At 39.3% G+C, this 17,526-nt stretch overlaps 1 protein-coding gene across 1 annotated transcript in view; it reads left to right on the forward strand.

Moving 5' to 3' along the window:
- LOC127446262 (kalirin-like) overlaps positions 1-17,526 on the forward strand; it is a 158,422-nt gene that overhangs the window by 113,469 nt on the left and 27,427 nt on the right. The window contains exon 34 of the mRNA XM_051707027.1: positions 4,807-5,053. Within this exon, the coding sequence (XP_051562987.1) occupies positions 4,807-5,053 (247 nt within the window). The remainder of the gene's footprint in view (positions 1-4,806; positions 5,054-17,526) is intronic.

Consider the following 17,526-nt stretch of genomic DNA (forward strand, 5'->3'; position numbering starts at 1 on the left):
AACGAGACATTGTGTCGATGTAGTGACACTAGGGGCTCGCTTTTGAGAGCCCCAATCCCCTCTGATATATTCAGAAAAGGCCAATGAGAATTGGCACGTGGAATTTGCATGCCACTCTCCGCCCCGGACATACGGGTATAAAAGGAGATGTCGTGCACCACTCATTAAATTTTGTGCAGAGGAGCCGAGAGAGAGTCCCGGCCATGTCAGCGGTCGGTTCAGCGCTGTGGCAGGAGGGACACAACGTCTCGTTACCTCCATCATGGAACAGAGGTTACATCAGTAACCGAGATGTTCCCTGTCTGTCACTCACTCGATGTTGTGTCGATGTAGTGACACTAGGGATCCCTATACAAAATGCCACAGGCGCTGAACCGTGTCACGAGGTACGGCGGGCGGACATGGGCAAGCTGCTGCGTGCCTCGCAGCGAGCGCTCCACCACGTCGTGACCTTCCAGCGTGTCAGGTAAGGCGCCTCCCTGGTCCCGTTAATGGTGGGAGGAGAGCACTTACCAGAGGAGGCTAAAGGCAGTGGCCTTTCCTGATTTCTTTATTAAGCAATTTCCCGCCGAGCACCTGGAGGGAGAGCACTACAGAGACCATATCCTACCGGACTTACCGACCGGGAAGTTCGCATATGGAATGAAATCTCTGGGGAGGACCCTATCTAAGGAGAGGGTACACAGCCACAGTGGCTGAGGTAGAGCGAAGCTCTGCCGAGGGGAAGACACAGGGTTCACCGACAGGGAAACCGAACAGTGGAAATACATCATACGGGATTACCGAGGGGGGAATCACCATGTATGGAGCACTGAGCCCAAGTACACAGGCTCACCTGAAAAGGGCCAAACCACGAGTACCGGGCCTGGTGGCATTACTCTTCCACCGAGTTTGTCACCGGACAGTGCTAAAGAAATCGAGAGGGTGTCCAGTGTTCACCAGTTATGGGGAACTGTTATGACAAGACAGTGCACATAATCACCTCGAGAGGGGAAAGGCCCTAATGCAAGTGATACACCCAACTGTCTGCCCGACCTTTACCTGTTGGTACCCAGTAACACTCGGACCGAAACCGGTTCTATGCGGAGATTGTAGAACCTCGCAAAGCTATTGGGTGTAGCCCAACCCGCTGCTCTGCATATGTCTGTTAGAGAGGCACCATTCGCCAGTGCGCCTCTGGTGGAGTGCGCCTGAACTCCCAAGGGGCACAGCAGGTCTTGCGATTGGTAAGCCAAAGATATGGTATCCACAATCCAATGGGCCAGCCTCTGTTTGGAGACAGCCTTCCCTTTCTGCTGTACTCCAAAACAGACAGAGCTGCTCCGATCGTCTAAAGCTTTCCGTGCAGTCCAGATAAATGCGCAGGGCGTGAACTGGACACAATAACGATAAGGTCGGGTCTTCCTCCTCTGAAGGGAGCACTTGCAGGTTCACCACCTGATCCCGAAAGGGAGTGGTGGGAATTTCGGGCACGTAACTGGGCTGGGGTCTCAAGATCACGTGAGAGTGTCCTGGCCCGAACTCCAGACATTCGCTGGTGACAGAGAGCGCCTGCAGGTCCCCAACCCTCTTGATAGAGGTGAGCACTACCAGGAGGGCCGTCTTCAACATCAGAGTGCTGAGCTCTGCCTGCTCCAGGGGCTCAAATGGGGCTCTCTATAAAGCCGATAGGACCACAGAGAGATCCCAAGAGGGAATCAGGCACAGTCTAGGAGGATTCATCCTCCTCACGCCCTTGAGGAACCTGATGATCAGGTCGTGCTGCTGCGAGGGTCTTCCATCCAGTGTATCATGATATGCTGCAATCGCAGCCACGTATACCTTCAGGGTGGAGGGAGACAGCCGTCTCTCCAGCCCCTCCTGTAAGAAGGACAACACAGACCTGACTGCGCACCTCTGTGGATCTTCCCCATGGGAAGAACACCAGTTCACGAAAAGACGCCACTTCAGAGCGTACGGCCGCTTCGTAGAGGGGGCTCTGGCCTGAGTGGTCATGTGTATCACCGCTGGCAAAAGGCCTGCTAGGTCTTCCGCGTCCTGTCCAGGAGCCAGACGTGGAGGTTCCAGAGGTCTGGCTGTGAGTGCCGGATCATGCCCTGCCCCTGAGTGAGAAGGTCCCGCCTCAGGGGAATACGCCAGGGAGGGGCTACTGCCAGGAGCATCACGTCTGAGAACCAAGTCCGATTGGGCCAGTACAGCGCAACCATCAGGACTTGTTCCCCATCCTACCTGACTTACATACACAAAATTGCTGAAACCAAACAAATTTTAAACAATGTAGAGTATATACTCTACAAAGTTCACAAAATATTGAAAGCAGAAAATGTTTCTTATATTGTGATTGGACTGTCAGTAGATTTTGGAATTCATACAAGGAGGAACTCTTCTGTTAATTTGCCAAGATGGCATGATTTTCCATATGACATGTTGTCCAAAAATAGGCCAATTAATATCAATCACTAATTATTGATTGAAATTATTGTCCCACACCTGCATGGCCTTGGTTACATCAAGTCAAAAAAGTTTAGAGATGTAATTCACTACATTTTAAAGAAAGACTGTGGAAACAAACTTTAGAATAACATGCACCGACCGTCGTAAGACCAGCTACATTTATTATTAAGTTAATAGGGTCAATTTTGATTTTATTTATTTATTTTCTTATTTTACCAATAACACAGAAGTAACATTTTAAATTGCTGTATTGATAATATTGAAGAAAAAAAAACATTTCAACAATAGGGCAATTGATGAAGAAATAATTGTCCTGGTAGCCCAACTGCCCCTTAATGACCTTGTTCTGGCCATGTCTCTCAGTATGGAGTGTGTGTAAGTGTGTGTGTGAATGGCTGTTTTTAATGAGGGGCGTTTAACTCCGGGTTGTAAACACTTTATGATCTTTCCTGCTGACTGCACTAGTTTTAGACTTAATTAAAACAAGTCATGTGAGCCTAATGAGAGAAGACACAGACACAAACACAAACACATACACACACACAAACATACACTGGTCAAAGCATCTCTTTTTTTTTCTCCCCAATTTGGAATACCCAATTCCCACTTCTTAGTAGGTCCTCATGGTGGCGCAGTTTCTCACCTCCGCTTCTGAGACAGTCAATCCGCGCATCTTATCACGTGGCTCACTGTGCATGACACCGCGGAGTCTCACAGCATGTGGAGGCTCATGCTACTCTCCACGATCCATGCACAACTTACCATGTGCCCCATTGAGAGCGAGAACCACTAATCGCAACCACAAGGAGGTTACCCCATAAGACTCTACCTTCCCTAGCAACCAGGCCAATTTGGTTGCTTAGAAGACCTGGCTGGAATCACTCAGCACACCATGGATTGGAACTCGCGACTCCAGGGGTGGTAGTCAGCATCAATACTCTCTGAGCTACCCAAGCCCCCAAAGTGTCTCTTTATAAAATGGATCGTTCTGGCAATAAAATCTGATTGGATGAGCTACTTTCAAAGTGGTTGTAAAATAGCTGATAGACAAACACAAGCACATCAATTGAATTCTACACTACTGTAGCAAGCTCAAAGAATGATGAGCCATTAACAGTATACAATAAGCTCATTAACTATATTACTTGTTAAAAGGGTGGTTTGCTTTTATTATTATTATTAATATATTTACTTATTTATTAAACATTGGTGTCTTTTATGCAGAGGTTTAAAAAGTATAGAAAACTTGTACTTAAGTGGTAGTTTGGATACTCAAAAGTCAAAGTTTCTAGCCAAAAACATACTTAAGGTAAAGTAAAAAGGACTACATTTAATTGTACTTAAATATTTACAAATAAAAAGTAAAGCTTTTTCTTAGACTGATGAAATAAAGAGACATGATGTTTTGTCATAAAAGTAACTTTGGTGCATAAACTTTGCAAAGCTACCTGTTTAATTACAATTTTCACAATTCTCCGATTTTTCAACACAGTTTTCAAGAACACAAATTAATCAAATTTAAATGCAATTTGTTCCAACACATTCTCACGGAGAAATGGTACAAATTCATACGAGTTAGCTACGAGTTGGCTAAATCGTATGAAATCGTACGAGTTGGGTCTTACGAATTCGTACAACTTTTGCAACAGCCAGTCAAGTGACTCTCCTTCTTCTCCTTCTAAAACGTGATGTGGCAGTGGGGGCGTGGTCAAGCATCTCTCAGGAGAGAGAGAATTACAGGCAGCTGTACTGTGTGTTTATGGTTGTGTGTTTTTGTTTAAGTTGTTCATTAAATTATTATTTAAGTTCTCAAGCCAGTTCTCGCCTCCTCCTTTCCCTCGAACCCCCTTACATGCGACTATTACTTTCTTCTGTCATACAAAACATACTCTTTAAGCTTTAAATCATCCTAACAGACTCTAATATATGGTAAGGTTTAGATATGGGGTTTGGGTTAGGGTATAAAATTAACAAACATGTACACAACATCTGACACGTGGAACTTTCACTTACTTCCGCATTACACATCCAAGTATTTGCACGTCTAGAATTTGTACGAATTCATACGAACGAACTCATACAATTTCATATGATTCAGTCAATTCGGATGACTTCTCATGGGTTTAAGTTGTTTGTTCTGTCTTTTTAAGGCTCTAAGACACCAGTTAAACTGAAACATCTGTCCTGAGACTTGTCAACTGAAATTGTTAAACTTAAGTTTAGTCTGGCATTTGAATAAAGTTGTTCAGAGACTCATCGTCAACCATGTTCACTCATGAGGCATGTTTGTCAGCAGTCAAGCTCTAGAACTTAAAATGAAAACTAAAAACATGCCTTTCTCTCTCTCTGTAGTTGTCAGGCGGTTGTGAGCAGACTGTGATTCTGCAGGACTTCGTTGCGGGCTCGGTGGGTGAGCTAAGTGTTCAGTCCGGTCAGACAGTCGAGCTCTTGGAGCGGTCTGGAGAGCGACCTGGCTGGTGTCTGGTGAGGACCACTGAAAACTCACCCCCTCAGGAGGGTCTGGTTCCCAGTAGTACCCTTTCTGTGTCTCATTCCCGAAGTAGTGTCGACATGGACTGCTTCTTCCCACCTGGGAAAGGTGAGTGACAAAGAAGATCATGTGTCACACCTTCACAAAGCTAAACAAAGTTAAAGAGTTTTCAGAAAGACAGGTACATACAGTACAGGAATACATAAAAAAAAAACACACACACACACAATCCCAACAGAGAATGTGAGAAGGAAATGTAATTGAGTGATGCTTTATAATAACTTTCATGACTTTCATTAATAAGTCATAACATTATTACATTTCATAATGCTTAAAAACAACATAAAATTAAAATTGACCGTATTTAAATTCTTAAAGTACTCAGGGCCGAATTCACTAAACAAAATTCTCTAAACAGTTGCGCCACTTTGGCATGTGGTATTTCAGCGCAAAAAGTTGTGTCTTATTCATTAACCACCTACAATCTAGTTTAATCAGGTGCAATTAGTGTGGAAATTGCGCTGCATCTTGAGTATTTAAATTAAGTTATTGTCATTCCTTTCTGCACAAACACACCTCCTTTCTATGTAAATTAGGCTCATTATAGGTTGCGCTTCATTTACAAAAAAATGTCAGTGCAGTTAACATAGCACTATTACTGCAACATTTTAAGCAGGCAATACAATTTATTTTAATTTAAAAGATATGTTTGTGAACATTTTCTATCGATCATATCAGCAGTAAGTTATTAACCTCTTTAACTCTGCGGACCCATCGGCAGGTCCAAAAAGGGGCGCTATGTCGTGAAAAATGTTTAGGCTTAAAAAGACTATTGATACATAAGTCATACATATGTGGTATCGTTTGAAAGCTTAGAATCTGAACTTTTGCCTTTATGTTACATTAACAAAATAAGGCCTGAAAACATTCACATTCACAGAGGTAATGTGGTTGCAATAGTAAGATGAATATAAAGGTCTTTCAAATAGCACTTAAATAGTCAAATCATATATCAAATGAAAGCTCTCATTCTCATCACCAACATACCTAAAAATTTTATATCTGCTTTTACCTTAGGCTGTTTTCTAAAAAGTTTGTTTGTGTGAATAATCCAATGTTACTGGGGAGGATCTTTCCAATGACACCTAGGTTGAGCTTCTAGTCCACTCAGAGGCCAAGATATTTGCTGAAACAATGGGGGTGGTGCATGAATTGAAAATTAGACTGAATGTCTATAGACGAGTACATCTGTGAAGGCTAAAATGCATTAGAGCACCACCTACATTTCAGATCAGCATTTTGTGATGGAAGGTGAAAGAGGGAAAAAAAAATCTTGTAACTGCTGCTAGTGGAATAAATTATGACTTTTTGGAGGGAGATAGAAGTTACATGCTTACAAAGTTAGGACATAATATATATCTTAGGATACAGTATAAATATATATATATATATATATATATATATATATATATATATATATATATATATCATTCTTTTTTATTCATTACAAGATTGTAAACATATACAGTATTATTTATGAATAATTGGAGTATTTTCTTATTACTATTTGGGGGGTTTTCTTAAAAATTATAATTTTTTTTGGCAATTAGTCCACAATATGTGTAAATGGTGAGCTTTTAAATTTGAGTGCAGACGGAAGCTAAAACAGCCCCAAAATTGAAGTTAAATAATGATCAAATGATGGAGAAGATTGTTAACACCTGGCATATATCCAGAGGAGCCGTGTATTCAAGCGCACTTTCGGCATATTAAAAAGATGATTCAGATGTCTGGATCACAGTATAGGGGTGGTCTGTTGCATACTCCACTATAGCGCTAAGAATTGCCTCACAAGATTGGAACTGCATGTGCAAATTGCGATCACCAACGATTTTATGGGCGCGTTTACGCCATTGCGTGATCTGTATAATTACTTTAGTGAATTGGGCGCTAAACCAGCACAAACAGCGATTGCAAATAACCACCACATTTAACGGGCGCAATTCATTCTTTGTGAATTCCCTCCTTAAAGTACTAAGTAAGGTGTAACATCTAAAGAAATGAGTAACACTTTTGGCAGATGTTTAACATGATGTACACTCACATGAGTCTCCAGTCATATCTTGGTGACTCTGGCGTATAATAGTTTTTTATAAATCCTATATAGGGCTGGTCCCCCCTGCTGGCCACCATGTTGAGATCACATGACCAGCCAAATACTGTTCACGTTATCCTTTCAGAAAGACATTGATACCCGAAAACTTTTCAGTAATGGTGCATCCACATCGATAGGTGTCAGTATTAAGTCCAAAAACATTGTCATATTAGCCAACAAAACAAACTACAAATTACTTAGCATGGTTACTTGAATTACTTTATCTTGCTGGTCTTATTGTACACATTCATTATTTTATTTTGTGTCCTAGTCCTGCATTACATTATTGCCTACTGAATATTCTCTTTCACTTGGAAATGCATCACATTATGGAAGTTAATTTCATTGCACATGCTGTTTTGTTACATTAGTTAATTTAAAGTAGTTATTCAGATAGAAAATCATGAGACTTTGATTCATTTATTTTCATATACATTCATACTGTACTTTAAACTACAGATTTATGTTTCTTAATGGCTTAAAAGTTATTAAAAAGTGTTACCCATTAATTTGGTAATGTTGGTTATGCGCTTAGTCAAGAAAAGATGCCCACACAATAAACAGGCAAAACCAACACACAACGAAGATTAGCAGAGTTCACATCACACATTTGTACTGTAGGGACAGAAGAAGAATTGCAGATTTAATGGATCTTATTATGAATGGATAAACATTTATAGTACATAAATTTGCCCGGTGTTTTTTTTTTTTTTTTTTTTGCAAAAAGAAGATGAAAGATGAATTTTCATGTGTTTTGACCCACATCAACAGCATTACACTGTACTCAGGCTCCTTCCAGGGGAATTAGTTCTGGTCTCGTGGATAAAGTGCAATTAGGGTTTGATGATTAATTAACAGGGTGCTGGAAGTTCATAAGGTACTTGTAATGCTACCAAAAGCTTGTGTCCTGCTTTGATCTTACTTATGGGACTGATGTATATATTTGGTGGGCTCAGGCTGAGCTTAAGGCTTCAGTCTTGTCCACCCTTACAGGCTCATGAGATGTTTCTCCAACCTGCTGAGATGAATAATAACACAGTGGATCCATACTTAGAGGTACTACGTTTCTGCTAACTTCCACCATTTTGCTAACTTCTACACCCTCTAACCAAAACCCTGCCCCCCAAAGACGGGTGAGCAAACCCTGAACACAGAATGATTCACAGGCAGAGAGCATTTTAGATTTGTTAAAAAACAGTTAGACAGTTTTTTTTTTTTTAGTTTTTTTTTGTAGAGCCTAGGGCTGCCACAGAGACAGATTTCATTTCTCAAGACACCTATTTCTATTATACCTGTCAGGTAAAAGAGACATTTTATGTGCTGTATTGCAAAAAAAACAAAAAAAATAATAATAATAATAATAATAATAATAAATGCTTACACAGCACTTTTAGCAGAAATGTCCATGCAAGACAATTTCTGTGCTTACTGAAATTCTAATGACTGCCCCCAGTGGCTGAAGCTGAAAGTGTTGATGAACGTGTGGGCACGCATGAGCTCCAGTTTCCAGGTGAAATGTCCACAGAGTGGCACCAATTGTATTTTTAGTTGTAAATGATGCAATACAGTCAAGAGGAATGCACATTTTATTTACCCAAACCCTAACCCAAACCCTAAACCTAAGCGACAGTGGAGTAAAAATAAAATTTTATAGTGAAAATGCAACCTCACAATCACGCTTACCATTGTTTATGTGAACTTGATTACTTACTGGTTTCCATGTTACCAATACTCTTGTTTTAGAAGTTGTTTGCACAATGAGCTATCAGTAGCACCAGAGGAATAGGTAAACACTTTTGAATTGATGGAATGAAATGTCTGATGAGGGCTGCCACTTGTCAGTAATTCAGACAAATGGGGTTGATTTCATGGTACATGACATTCGAAAGCAACGTTCAATGTCAATATATTGTTGCCATGAAGATATGTTCTAACTATTAGAGGGCACTTCAAGCATAGGTGACAAGTGTGTAGCTTTGATTTTTAGGTCAGGTTGGTGCTAGCGTGAGCTCTGGAGTGGTGTGTGAATGTGTGTCTTAGTTAAGGCCCTATACTGTCTGAAGCGGAACACTCAGTATTGTAGTCCCTCTACTTCCTGTTGTCTCCCTGCTTCACTTCCTGTGTTTAGAGGAGCACATTTCTTAACATCCTTGCCAGAACCCTCTGACCTCCTGACACCATGTTCAGACCTGGATCTAAGAATAGGCAGAGGAAAGGGGGAGCTGGCCTTTTCCAGGTGGGTTTTAGGAAAAGGAGATTTAGACAGGCTTCACAAGAAATGACAGGTCAAAATGACTGGAAAACTATGTCAAGCTGTGCTGTCTCTTACTTTTAACTAATACTTACACTCAAGGTTAACTCAAGGTAAAAATAATAATAATAATAATAATAATAATCCTCCAGTGTCACCACTCTCTTAAGGTGTTGTCAGAAGTTCTACTAACAACTCAACTCTGATTATATACACTACCAGTCAAAAGCGGACACTCTTGAATTAATTTATGCTTCTCATTATCAAAAATCCATTTAAACAAAAGGTTTGTGCTTAAATGCTTGACATTATTTTTGTGGACAAATATCATTTGTGCCAACCTATGAATTTCTTAAAAAAAAAAAAAAAAAAAAAAAACTGGATGAGTTGGACTGGATAGTGTTACACGGGAACTCTTTCAATACTGTTTAAAATATCTCGGGTGGATACTTTATAAAGTTGGTTGAGAGAATGCCCAGAGTGTGCAGAGCTGTAATCTAGGCAAAGGGTGGCTACTTTGCAGAAGCTACAATATAAGATAGTTTGACTTATTAATTTCATACAATGTGTGATTTCATACACTGGGATAGCCACAGGTGGGCCTGGGTGGGCCTGTGCCACCCATTGAGTATTCAGGTCCACCCAATCATTGTCTTATGCCCCTATTCCACCAAAAGCATGCTGGCGTTGAACCATGAACTGCTAATGTCAGAGGCTGTTGAGCTGGATAATGTCAGCATCAAAGCTTTCAAAACAACATACCTAGCTAGCTCTTAGGGTGTGTTCACACTTGTAGTTCAGTTCTCTTGGTTCTCTTGGTCCGGACCAAAAAAAGAAAATGATACATTTATTCCTGGTTCGTTTAGCGTTCACACTGGCATTTTTAACACTGAACCTAAATTTACAAAACAAAAGGCATAAGGATAAGGTCACAACCTGATTGGACAGCTTTTATGACGTATATTTTGCAACAGAACTTGCTGAACATCCAAAACAATGCTGGCTGCTGGGCTAAATGTGTTCGTTGGACCCACTGTCCCTTAACCTATCACTGAACATTTTGTACACTTGAGCATTTTTGTGCGTTTTTTTCCAGTATACTGGAAATATGCTCGTCGGACCAAATGTTAATAAGGAACTTTACCTCATTGCTCCATGTTTGCCCTCTGCTCATTTTGCTCAATTACTGCCCTTTCTATTTTATCAAATCACGTGATTTTTAGGGTCGCATCTTGTGACATCACATCCTGTTATTGGTCTGTTTAGACATCTTTGGTCCATGCTGCGTTCATATATCAGTCGAACCGCACCAGAGTTCGTTTGGAAGCGGACCGAGACCCACTTTTCAGGGGGTCTCGGTCCGCTTGTTTGGTGTGCACCAAGGTTCAAATAAACCACACTAACAGAGCAGTCACACCAGAGTTTTTTTATTTAAACCAAACCTGCCAAGTGTGAACACACCCTTAATATAACTTAGCTATTATAACATATACTAGATTTTTTAAATCAAACGTTGTTTATGTTTACATTAGTTAATGCACTATGAACTTACATGAACTAACAATGAACAATTGTATTTTTATTAACTAACATTAACTAAGATTAGTAAATGCTGTAAAAAATACAGTATATGGTTCATTGTTTGTTCATGATACCTAATGCATTAACGAATGTAAAGGAATGGAACCTTATTGTAAAGTGTTATGGTGTCATCTCCCCCCCTACTTTAATGAGAGTAGAGCTGCAAGGTGGAGAAATAACAGATTTTATTGACAGTAAACCATAGTAGAGACTTAGCAACAATACCCATTTCCATCATTTATATCCATCCAAAGACACACCAGCAAATTGTTCTGGGGAATAAATTACCAAAATTGATCCATTCTATGGTTAAAATGTCTAATCCCCATATAATAATAAATATACTGTATGTTCTCAGCCATAAGACCTCGTAACGTTCCATATGTTATGCATGTAAATAAAATAAAAATGTCTGAATGTACTAAAACACGAATATTGTTGATTGATCTTTTAATATTCTCAAAGTAGAAGCTGTCTAAATGCCCTAAATCCATCCCTGGAAACAATTATCCAAACATAAAAAATGTAAAAAATAAAACAAAATAAATAAAAAGTTTACAGCTCTCATGTAATTGATATCTCTTGGCCCGTCCACCCAAACGTTTTTGGCTAGACTACTGATGACTTTTATTCTAAAACATGTAAAACAGTAAACAAAAAGAATGAGTACAGCAGGTGTGTCCAAACATGCCTGTTTATGTATAAAGGAATATTCTAGAGGCTTGTTTCACAAAGATACTGTCAGAGCAAGTTTCAGGTTTACAAAACGAAACAGATCTAGACAGGTTTAGATCGGGTTAAGTGACCTCAAGACTCTCGCTATAAACATTCTCAGTCAACTCAGTGTTTGATCTTGAGGCCATGCTTACCCGAATGACTGAATATTGTCATGAACAGCCAATGCGTATGAGTCCGCGCGATTTACTTCTCGTGAGAATTTCAGCGTGATTTACTTCTCAGATGAAGATCAAGAGATTATTATAGAAAGATTAAGGATTTAAACATTTAAACAGCAAGAAGAAACACCACTGACGTCGCTGAAGTTTTTTAGCCTACAATATCATTTTAACTAGAATATTTGTTCAGGTAGAAAGACTTGTCACAAAATACACACTTCTTTAAAGGGATATTTCACCCAAAAATTAAAGTTCTCTCATCATTTACTCACCCACGTGCCATCCCAGATGTGTATGAAGTTCTTTCTTCTGTAGAACACAAACAAAGGTTTTTAGAAGAGCATCTCAGCTCTGTAGGTCCACACAATGCAAGTGAATAGTGAGTAGGCCTTTGAAGTTCCAAAAAGGAAATAAAGTCAGAATAAAAGTAATCCATATGATTCCAGTGGTTTAATCAAAGTCTTTTTAAGCACATCATTTGGTTTTGTGTGAGAACAGACCAAAATATAACTCCTTTTTCACTGTACATCTTGCCATTGCAGTCTCTAGGCACGATCATGATTTAAAGCTCGATTACACTTGATAGCCAAGGATTGCTGTCAAGATGTACAGTGAAAAAGGAGTAACATTTTGGTTTGTTCTCACCCAAAACTAACTGGATTGCTTCAGAATACATTGATTAAACCACTGGAATCTAATGGATTTTATGCTGACTTTATCTGCTTTTTGGAGCTTCAAATGCATGATCACCTTTAACTTGCATTGTTTGGACCTACAGTACTAAGATATTCTTCTAAAAATCTTTGTTTATGTTCAGAAGAAAAAAAAAGTCATACATATCTGGGATGGCATGAGGGTGAGTAAATGATGAGAGAATTTTCATTTTTGGGTAAACTAACTCTTTACCATCTGCAGTCTCCTTGGCGATCATGATTTCAGGCTCGAGTACACTTCCTAGCGCCTCTGCGCATGCGTCAAGCACTAGAAACTGTAATCGAGCTTGAAAACATGATCGTGCCTAAAAACCGCAATGGCAAGATGTACAGTGAAAAAGGAGCTCAAGCTAATAGAGTAGCTCACTTAAGAATCATTTTGTTTGTCTTCAGCAGAAAAAAGAAAGTCAAACACATCTGGGAAGGCATGAGGGTGATTAAATGATGAGAGAATTTTCATTTTTGGGACAACCATTTCTTTAATGTGTTAGAATCACCATACAAACACTTCTGCAAACAGTATTTTATTTTTAGCATCCCGCACTGCATACAGGTATGCAAGAAATGTAAATAAACTCAATAATACATTTTTATGTGCTTTTTGATACATTTGTTAAGGTTCCCTGTTCTCTAAATAGATCATCTTATAATATATATATAATGCATTAAATCTTAATATATACATTTCCCTGAGAAGCACGCTTTAATTTGGAGCAAGAGGTACAGTCGGAGTGACTTTATTGTGTCAGATGTCACTTTACTCACAGCTGATTGGTTCAGTATCTGTTTGCGATCTGTTACCCAGAACAAAACCTGCTCCGGAACAGGTTAGCTGTGTAGCGTAAGTTACTATGGTGATGTACAATAGTAAAAACTGACCCACCTTCTTGAGACTGATAAACCAAAGTTTGGTCAAACTAAACTCAGCGTAGCCATTAAAACCATCTTCGTGAGACAGGCCTCATATTAAATACAACTTATGCTCTTTTGACAACATATGTGGATTATCACAAAAAATAATTTCAACTTGTCTTTCATTCTGTTAAAAAAAAAAAAGTAAAGCAATGTACATTTAAATGATTACCATGGAAGTTAAAATGCCAAGATGGCAGCATTGTGAATCACACTAACATGAATACTTCTTAAAGTTGCTCCTGTTTGTTGTTCCCTGGTTTTTCGGTCTTTATTTGTCGTTTGAATTTATGCTTATCCACACTTCTGCCTATATACTTTTTATTTATTTTGTGTGTATGTGGAGTGTGTGTGTGTGTGTGTGTGTGTGTGTGTGTGTTTGCTGCCCTGATTTTATTACCCCGTTTCTGATGCAACAGGGTAATAATAAACAGAAAGTGTTACATAATAACATGGAAAGGCATGAAAGACTCGGTCTAACAAGGCTACAGGGGTGACGTCCTAATAGTTAACCTATTCCAAGTATAAATAGATTTCTAGTAGGGGCAACCCAGGACCTGGAACAAAATTATGAACACTTTTTTTTTTCTTTTAGGGGACAAGATATTTTATATTGAATAGGAATTTCACATATTGGCTATACATCGTGGGATACTAAAATCCGTTGAAATATTCTATACAGTTCTCCTCCCTTGAATTTTGCTAAAAAGTTTTGCCACAACACAAACTCAACTTTCTTATCAACGTTTTTATTAAACACCTTTTCAGCCATAGTGGAGTCTTTGCTTTGAAGTGCTTTTCCAAACAGCAGAATTTTCTAGAAACAGCTGTTTTTATTCTGAGCTATTGCATTCTGAGCAATTCACCTCAGAAAATCACAAAGAGAGTTGTGTGTTTAGTTATAACTGAGTGCAGTTGTAAAGGGGAGTGTTCAGTTATCCTAAACTTACTTAATTTTCTATAGTAGAAGATGGTAGGAGGTATCAGGTTGACCCCTGTCCCTGTATGAGCAAGGTCTCTTGGGTTTGATCTTTACAAATACAGGTTCTCATTGTGAATGGGCTTTCCACACAAGAATGAGTTTTAAATTTGAGTGTGTTGTATCTCCGATGTATGTATTTGAGAATTGTGTATTTTGTATGTTGCTGAAGATATGTTAATTCAGGGACCCACTGTATATTAGGTGGCCTTAATTACTATGTACTTAATAATTTGATACAATGTACTTATTATGCACATACATGTTGTTGCATTGTAATTACATTTAAAGTACTTGCATTGAGTTACATTTGTAGTTACACTTTTAACTTTACTCCTAACCCAACCCTTACCCCAAAACCTAACTTTAACCCCTAACCCTAACCCTACCCTTACTCCTAAACCTACCCGTACCTCAAACTCAGTAGCAGCAAATGTGGGCATTTTGCAGAACAACATGTAGTTACACAGTAAATACATAGTCTTCTATGTATTTAATGTTAGTACATAGTAGTTAAGGCCACCTTATATAAAGTGTGAACTCATTTGCATAGCCATGTAACTTCTGATGCACTTTTGCTAGTGTGCAGACAAAAAACATTCAGTGCAAAAGGTGGATTCAAAAATATGTGGGGAACCAAGGTTAGAGATTTCTTGAATCAGAGCTAAATGAATGGGCAAGTCACTCCACATATCCATTTATGTGACCCAAAGAGGGGGTCGACCAAAATGTGATATACACTCACTAAGCACTTTATTAGGAACACTATGGCCTTAATAAAGTGCCCGATGTGGTCTTCTGCTGTTGCAGCCATTCCGCCTTGTGGTTCGATGTGTTGGGCATTCTGAGATGCTATTCTGCTCACTACAATTGTACAGAGTGGTTATCTGAGTTACTGTAGCCTTTCTGTCAGCTCAAACCAGTCTGGCCATTCTCCGTTGACCTCTCTCATCAACAACTGAACCCGTAACTGCATGATTTTATGCATTGCACTGCTGCCACATGATTGGCTGATTAGATAATCGCATGAATAAGTAGGTATACAGGTGTTCCTAATAAAGTGCTCAGTGAGAGTATAGCCAAATAGAGCATTACATTACATTGCATTACATTGTTATTCATTTTTGTAATATTTCTTTGTAAGGAATGCAACAGTTCTAGTAAATAGGAACAGGTCTAGTACATGGGGTGCTCTTGTGACCAAAGTATCTGACCAATAGAAAAAAGTTTTGCTCAGCAAGAACAAAAATTAGAGGGAACATTGCATAAAAATAGTGTTTATGTACTGGATCTGTCTTTGCTCCTTGCAGAAGTGGGGACAGTGGTCTTGTGAGATACAGTAGACACACCCTCTCAAAAGTGGGCCACTGCAGCATGCAGACATCGCTGATTTCTACATGCACACACATACACACAAACAAAATTCACACACAATTGCAACTGAATTGTCTCAGCATGAATCACTTGAAAAACAGCAGAGTATATTTTTTCTGAAGAAATTTACATTTTTGCATAATAACGTGAGCAGTTTGATCTCAGGGATAATTATATGGAACTTTAAACAGGAAACTCTGGTGACACAGTGTCCCAGGTTCTCTCGGTGTCATTTTTCTGCCCTTTTTTCCACTCTTTAACTCATTTTCACCTCCTTTTCTCTCTCTGTCCCTCTCTTTGTCCCTTTATCTCTCTACCATTTTCTCTCTCACTCTCCTTCTATCTCTCTGTGGCCCCTGGCCCCGCCTCTGGCCCCTCCCCTTTATTGTTAAGAGTAGCTCTTAACTTCTAGCGGAGCTTCAGTATTGAAGCTGACAGAGTCAAAGCCTTTCATACCTCCCATCCCGTCTTTCTCCCTTCCTCCTCCCATCTCTCTCTCTCACCTGTCTATGGATGCACATGTGAGACAGTGATCGAGCAGCATGCGGAGTGGGAGGTCGTGTGGCTCTTGTGGAGTTTGTCTCAGTTGGATTTTGGGAAAGATTTGCTGTTGTGATGGAGCAGGTGCGTAACTCAACACAAAAAATTGCTGCAGATGCGTACAGTTGAATTGCTTTTAATACACAACATTATGTTAATATATGTGTTCATGTTGCCCTGTGGGAGTTGGGTGTTTTGTGTCTAGGTTAACGATCATGATTGAGTTTTTTGTGTTAGTGGAATTATGTTAATCTCTTCATCTAAACCAATGGTTCACAACCCAGTATCTGGAGGCCCCCAACACTGCACATTTTGTATATCTCTTTTCTGACACACCTAATTCAGGTCTTGGAGTCTCCACAAACGAGCTGATGAGTCAAATCAGGTGTGTTTGATTAGGGAGATATCCAAAATGTGTAGTGTTGGGGGGCCTCCAGGAACAGTGTTGAGAACCACTGATCTAAACTCTGTTGTTTAATGTAACAGTTCACTGATCTGAATCTTGGAGATCTGAGATGAGCTCACCAGTGTTTTGTCTGCGACTCGGCTGCCGTTTTTCACAGATATCAGGTTTTCATGTAAAATGCGAAAACATTGATTAAGTAGCAGCAGCATGTTGAAGTAGCAGTGATGTTGTCCTTTTAATGCCTTCGTCTCCGATTTGAAATTCTTTTGGAGGTCAAATGACATTGCCCTCTCATGGCCTTGTTACATTTATGCATTTGGTAGACGCTTTTATGCAAAGTGACTTACAATGCATTTGGGGTGCACATTTTATCAGTCCATGCGTCACCTAGGAATTTAACCTATATTGAACACCTAAAGGGGCTATTTCTACCTGATATGAACCTTACAAATAACTTTGTGTAACCTAATGTCATATTAAACAATAGTTTTGTTTAGGTTACCTGACGAAACATTTTTACAGTGGGACATTTTGTTGGGCATATACTTGTTAATTTAATAAACATCTGTAAGTATTAAAGTTATAGGATTAGATTAATGAGGAATTAAAGGATCCACTTTAAATTATTGCCTTTTGATTATTTGATCTTTTTATCACTCACTTAAAAATATCTTAATATTTTAAATAATGTCTTGTTTGCTTTTTTACATATAGCTTAATGTAACTAATGAAAGAAATAGCAAATGTGATGTTTGTTGACTGTATTCCCGGTGT

Source organism: Myxocyprinus asiaticus, chromosome 9 (assembly GCF_019703515.2).
Source record: "Myxocyprinus asiaticus isolate MX2 ecotype Aquarium Trade chromosome 9, UBuf_Myxa_2, whole genome shotgun sequence".
NCBI lineage: Eukaryota > Metazoa > Chordata > Actinopteri > Cypriniformes > Catostomidae > Myxocyprinus > Myxocyprinus asiaticus.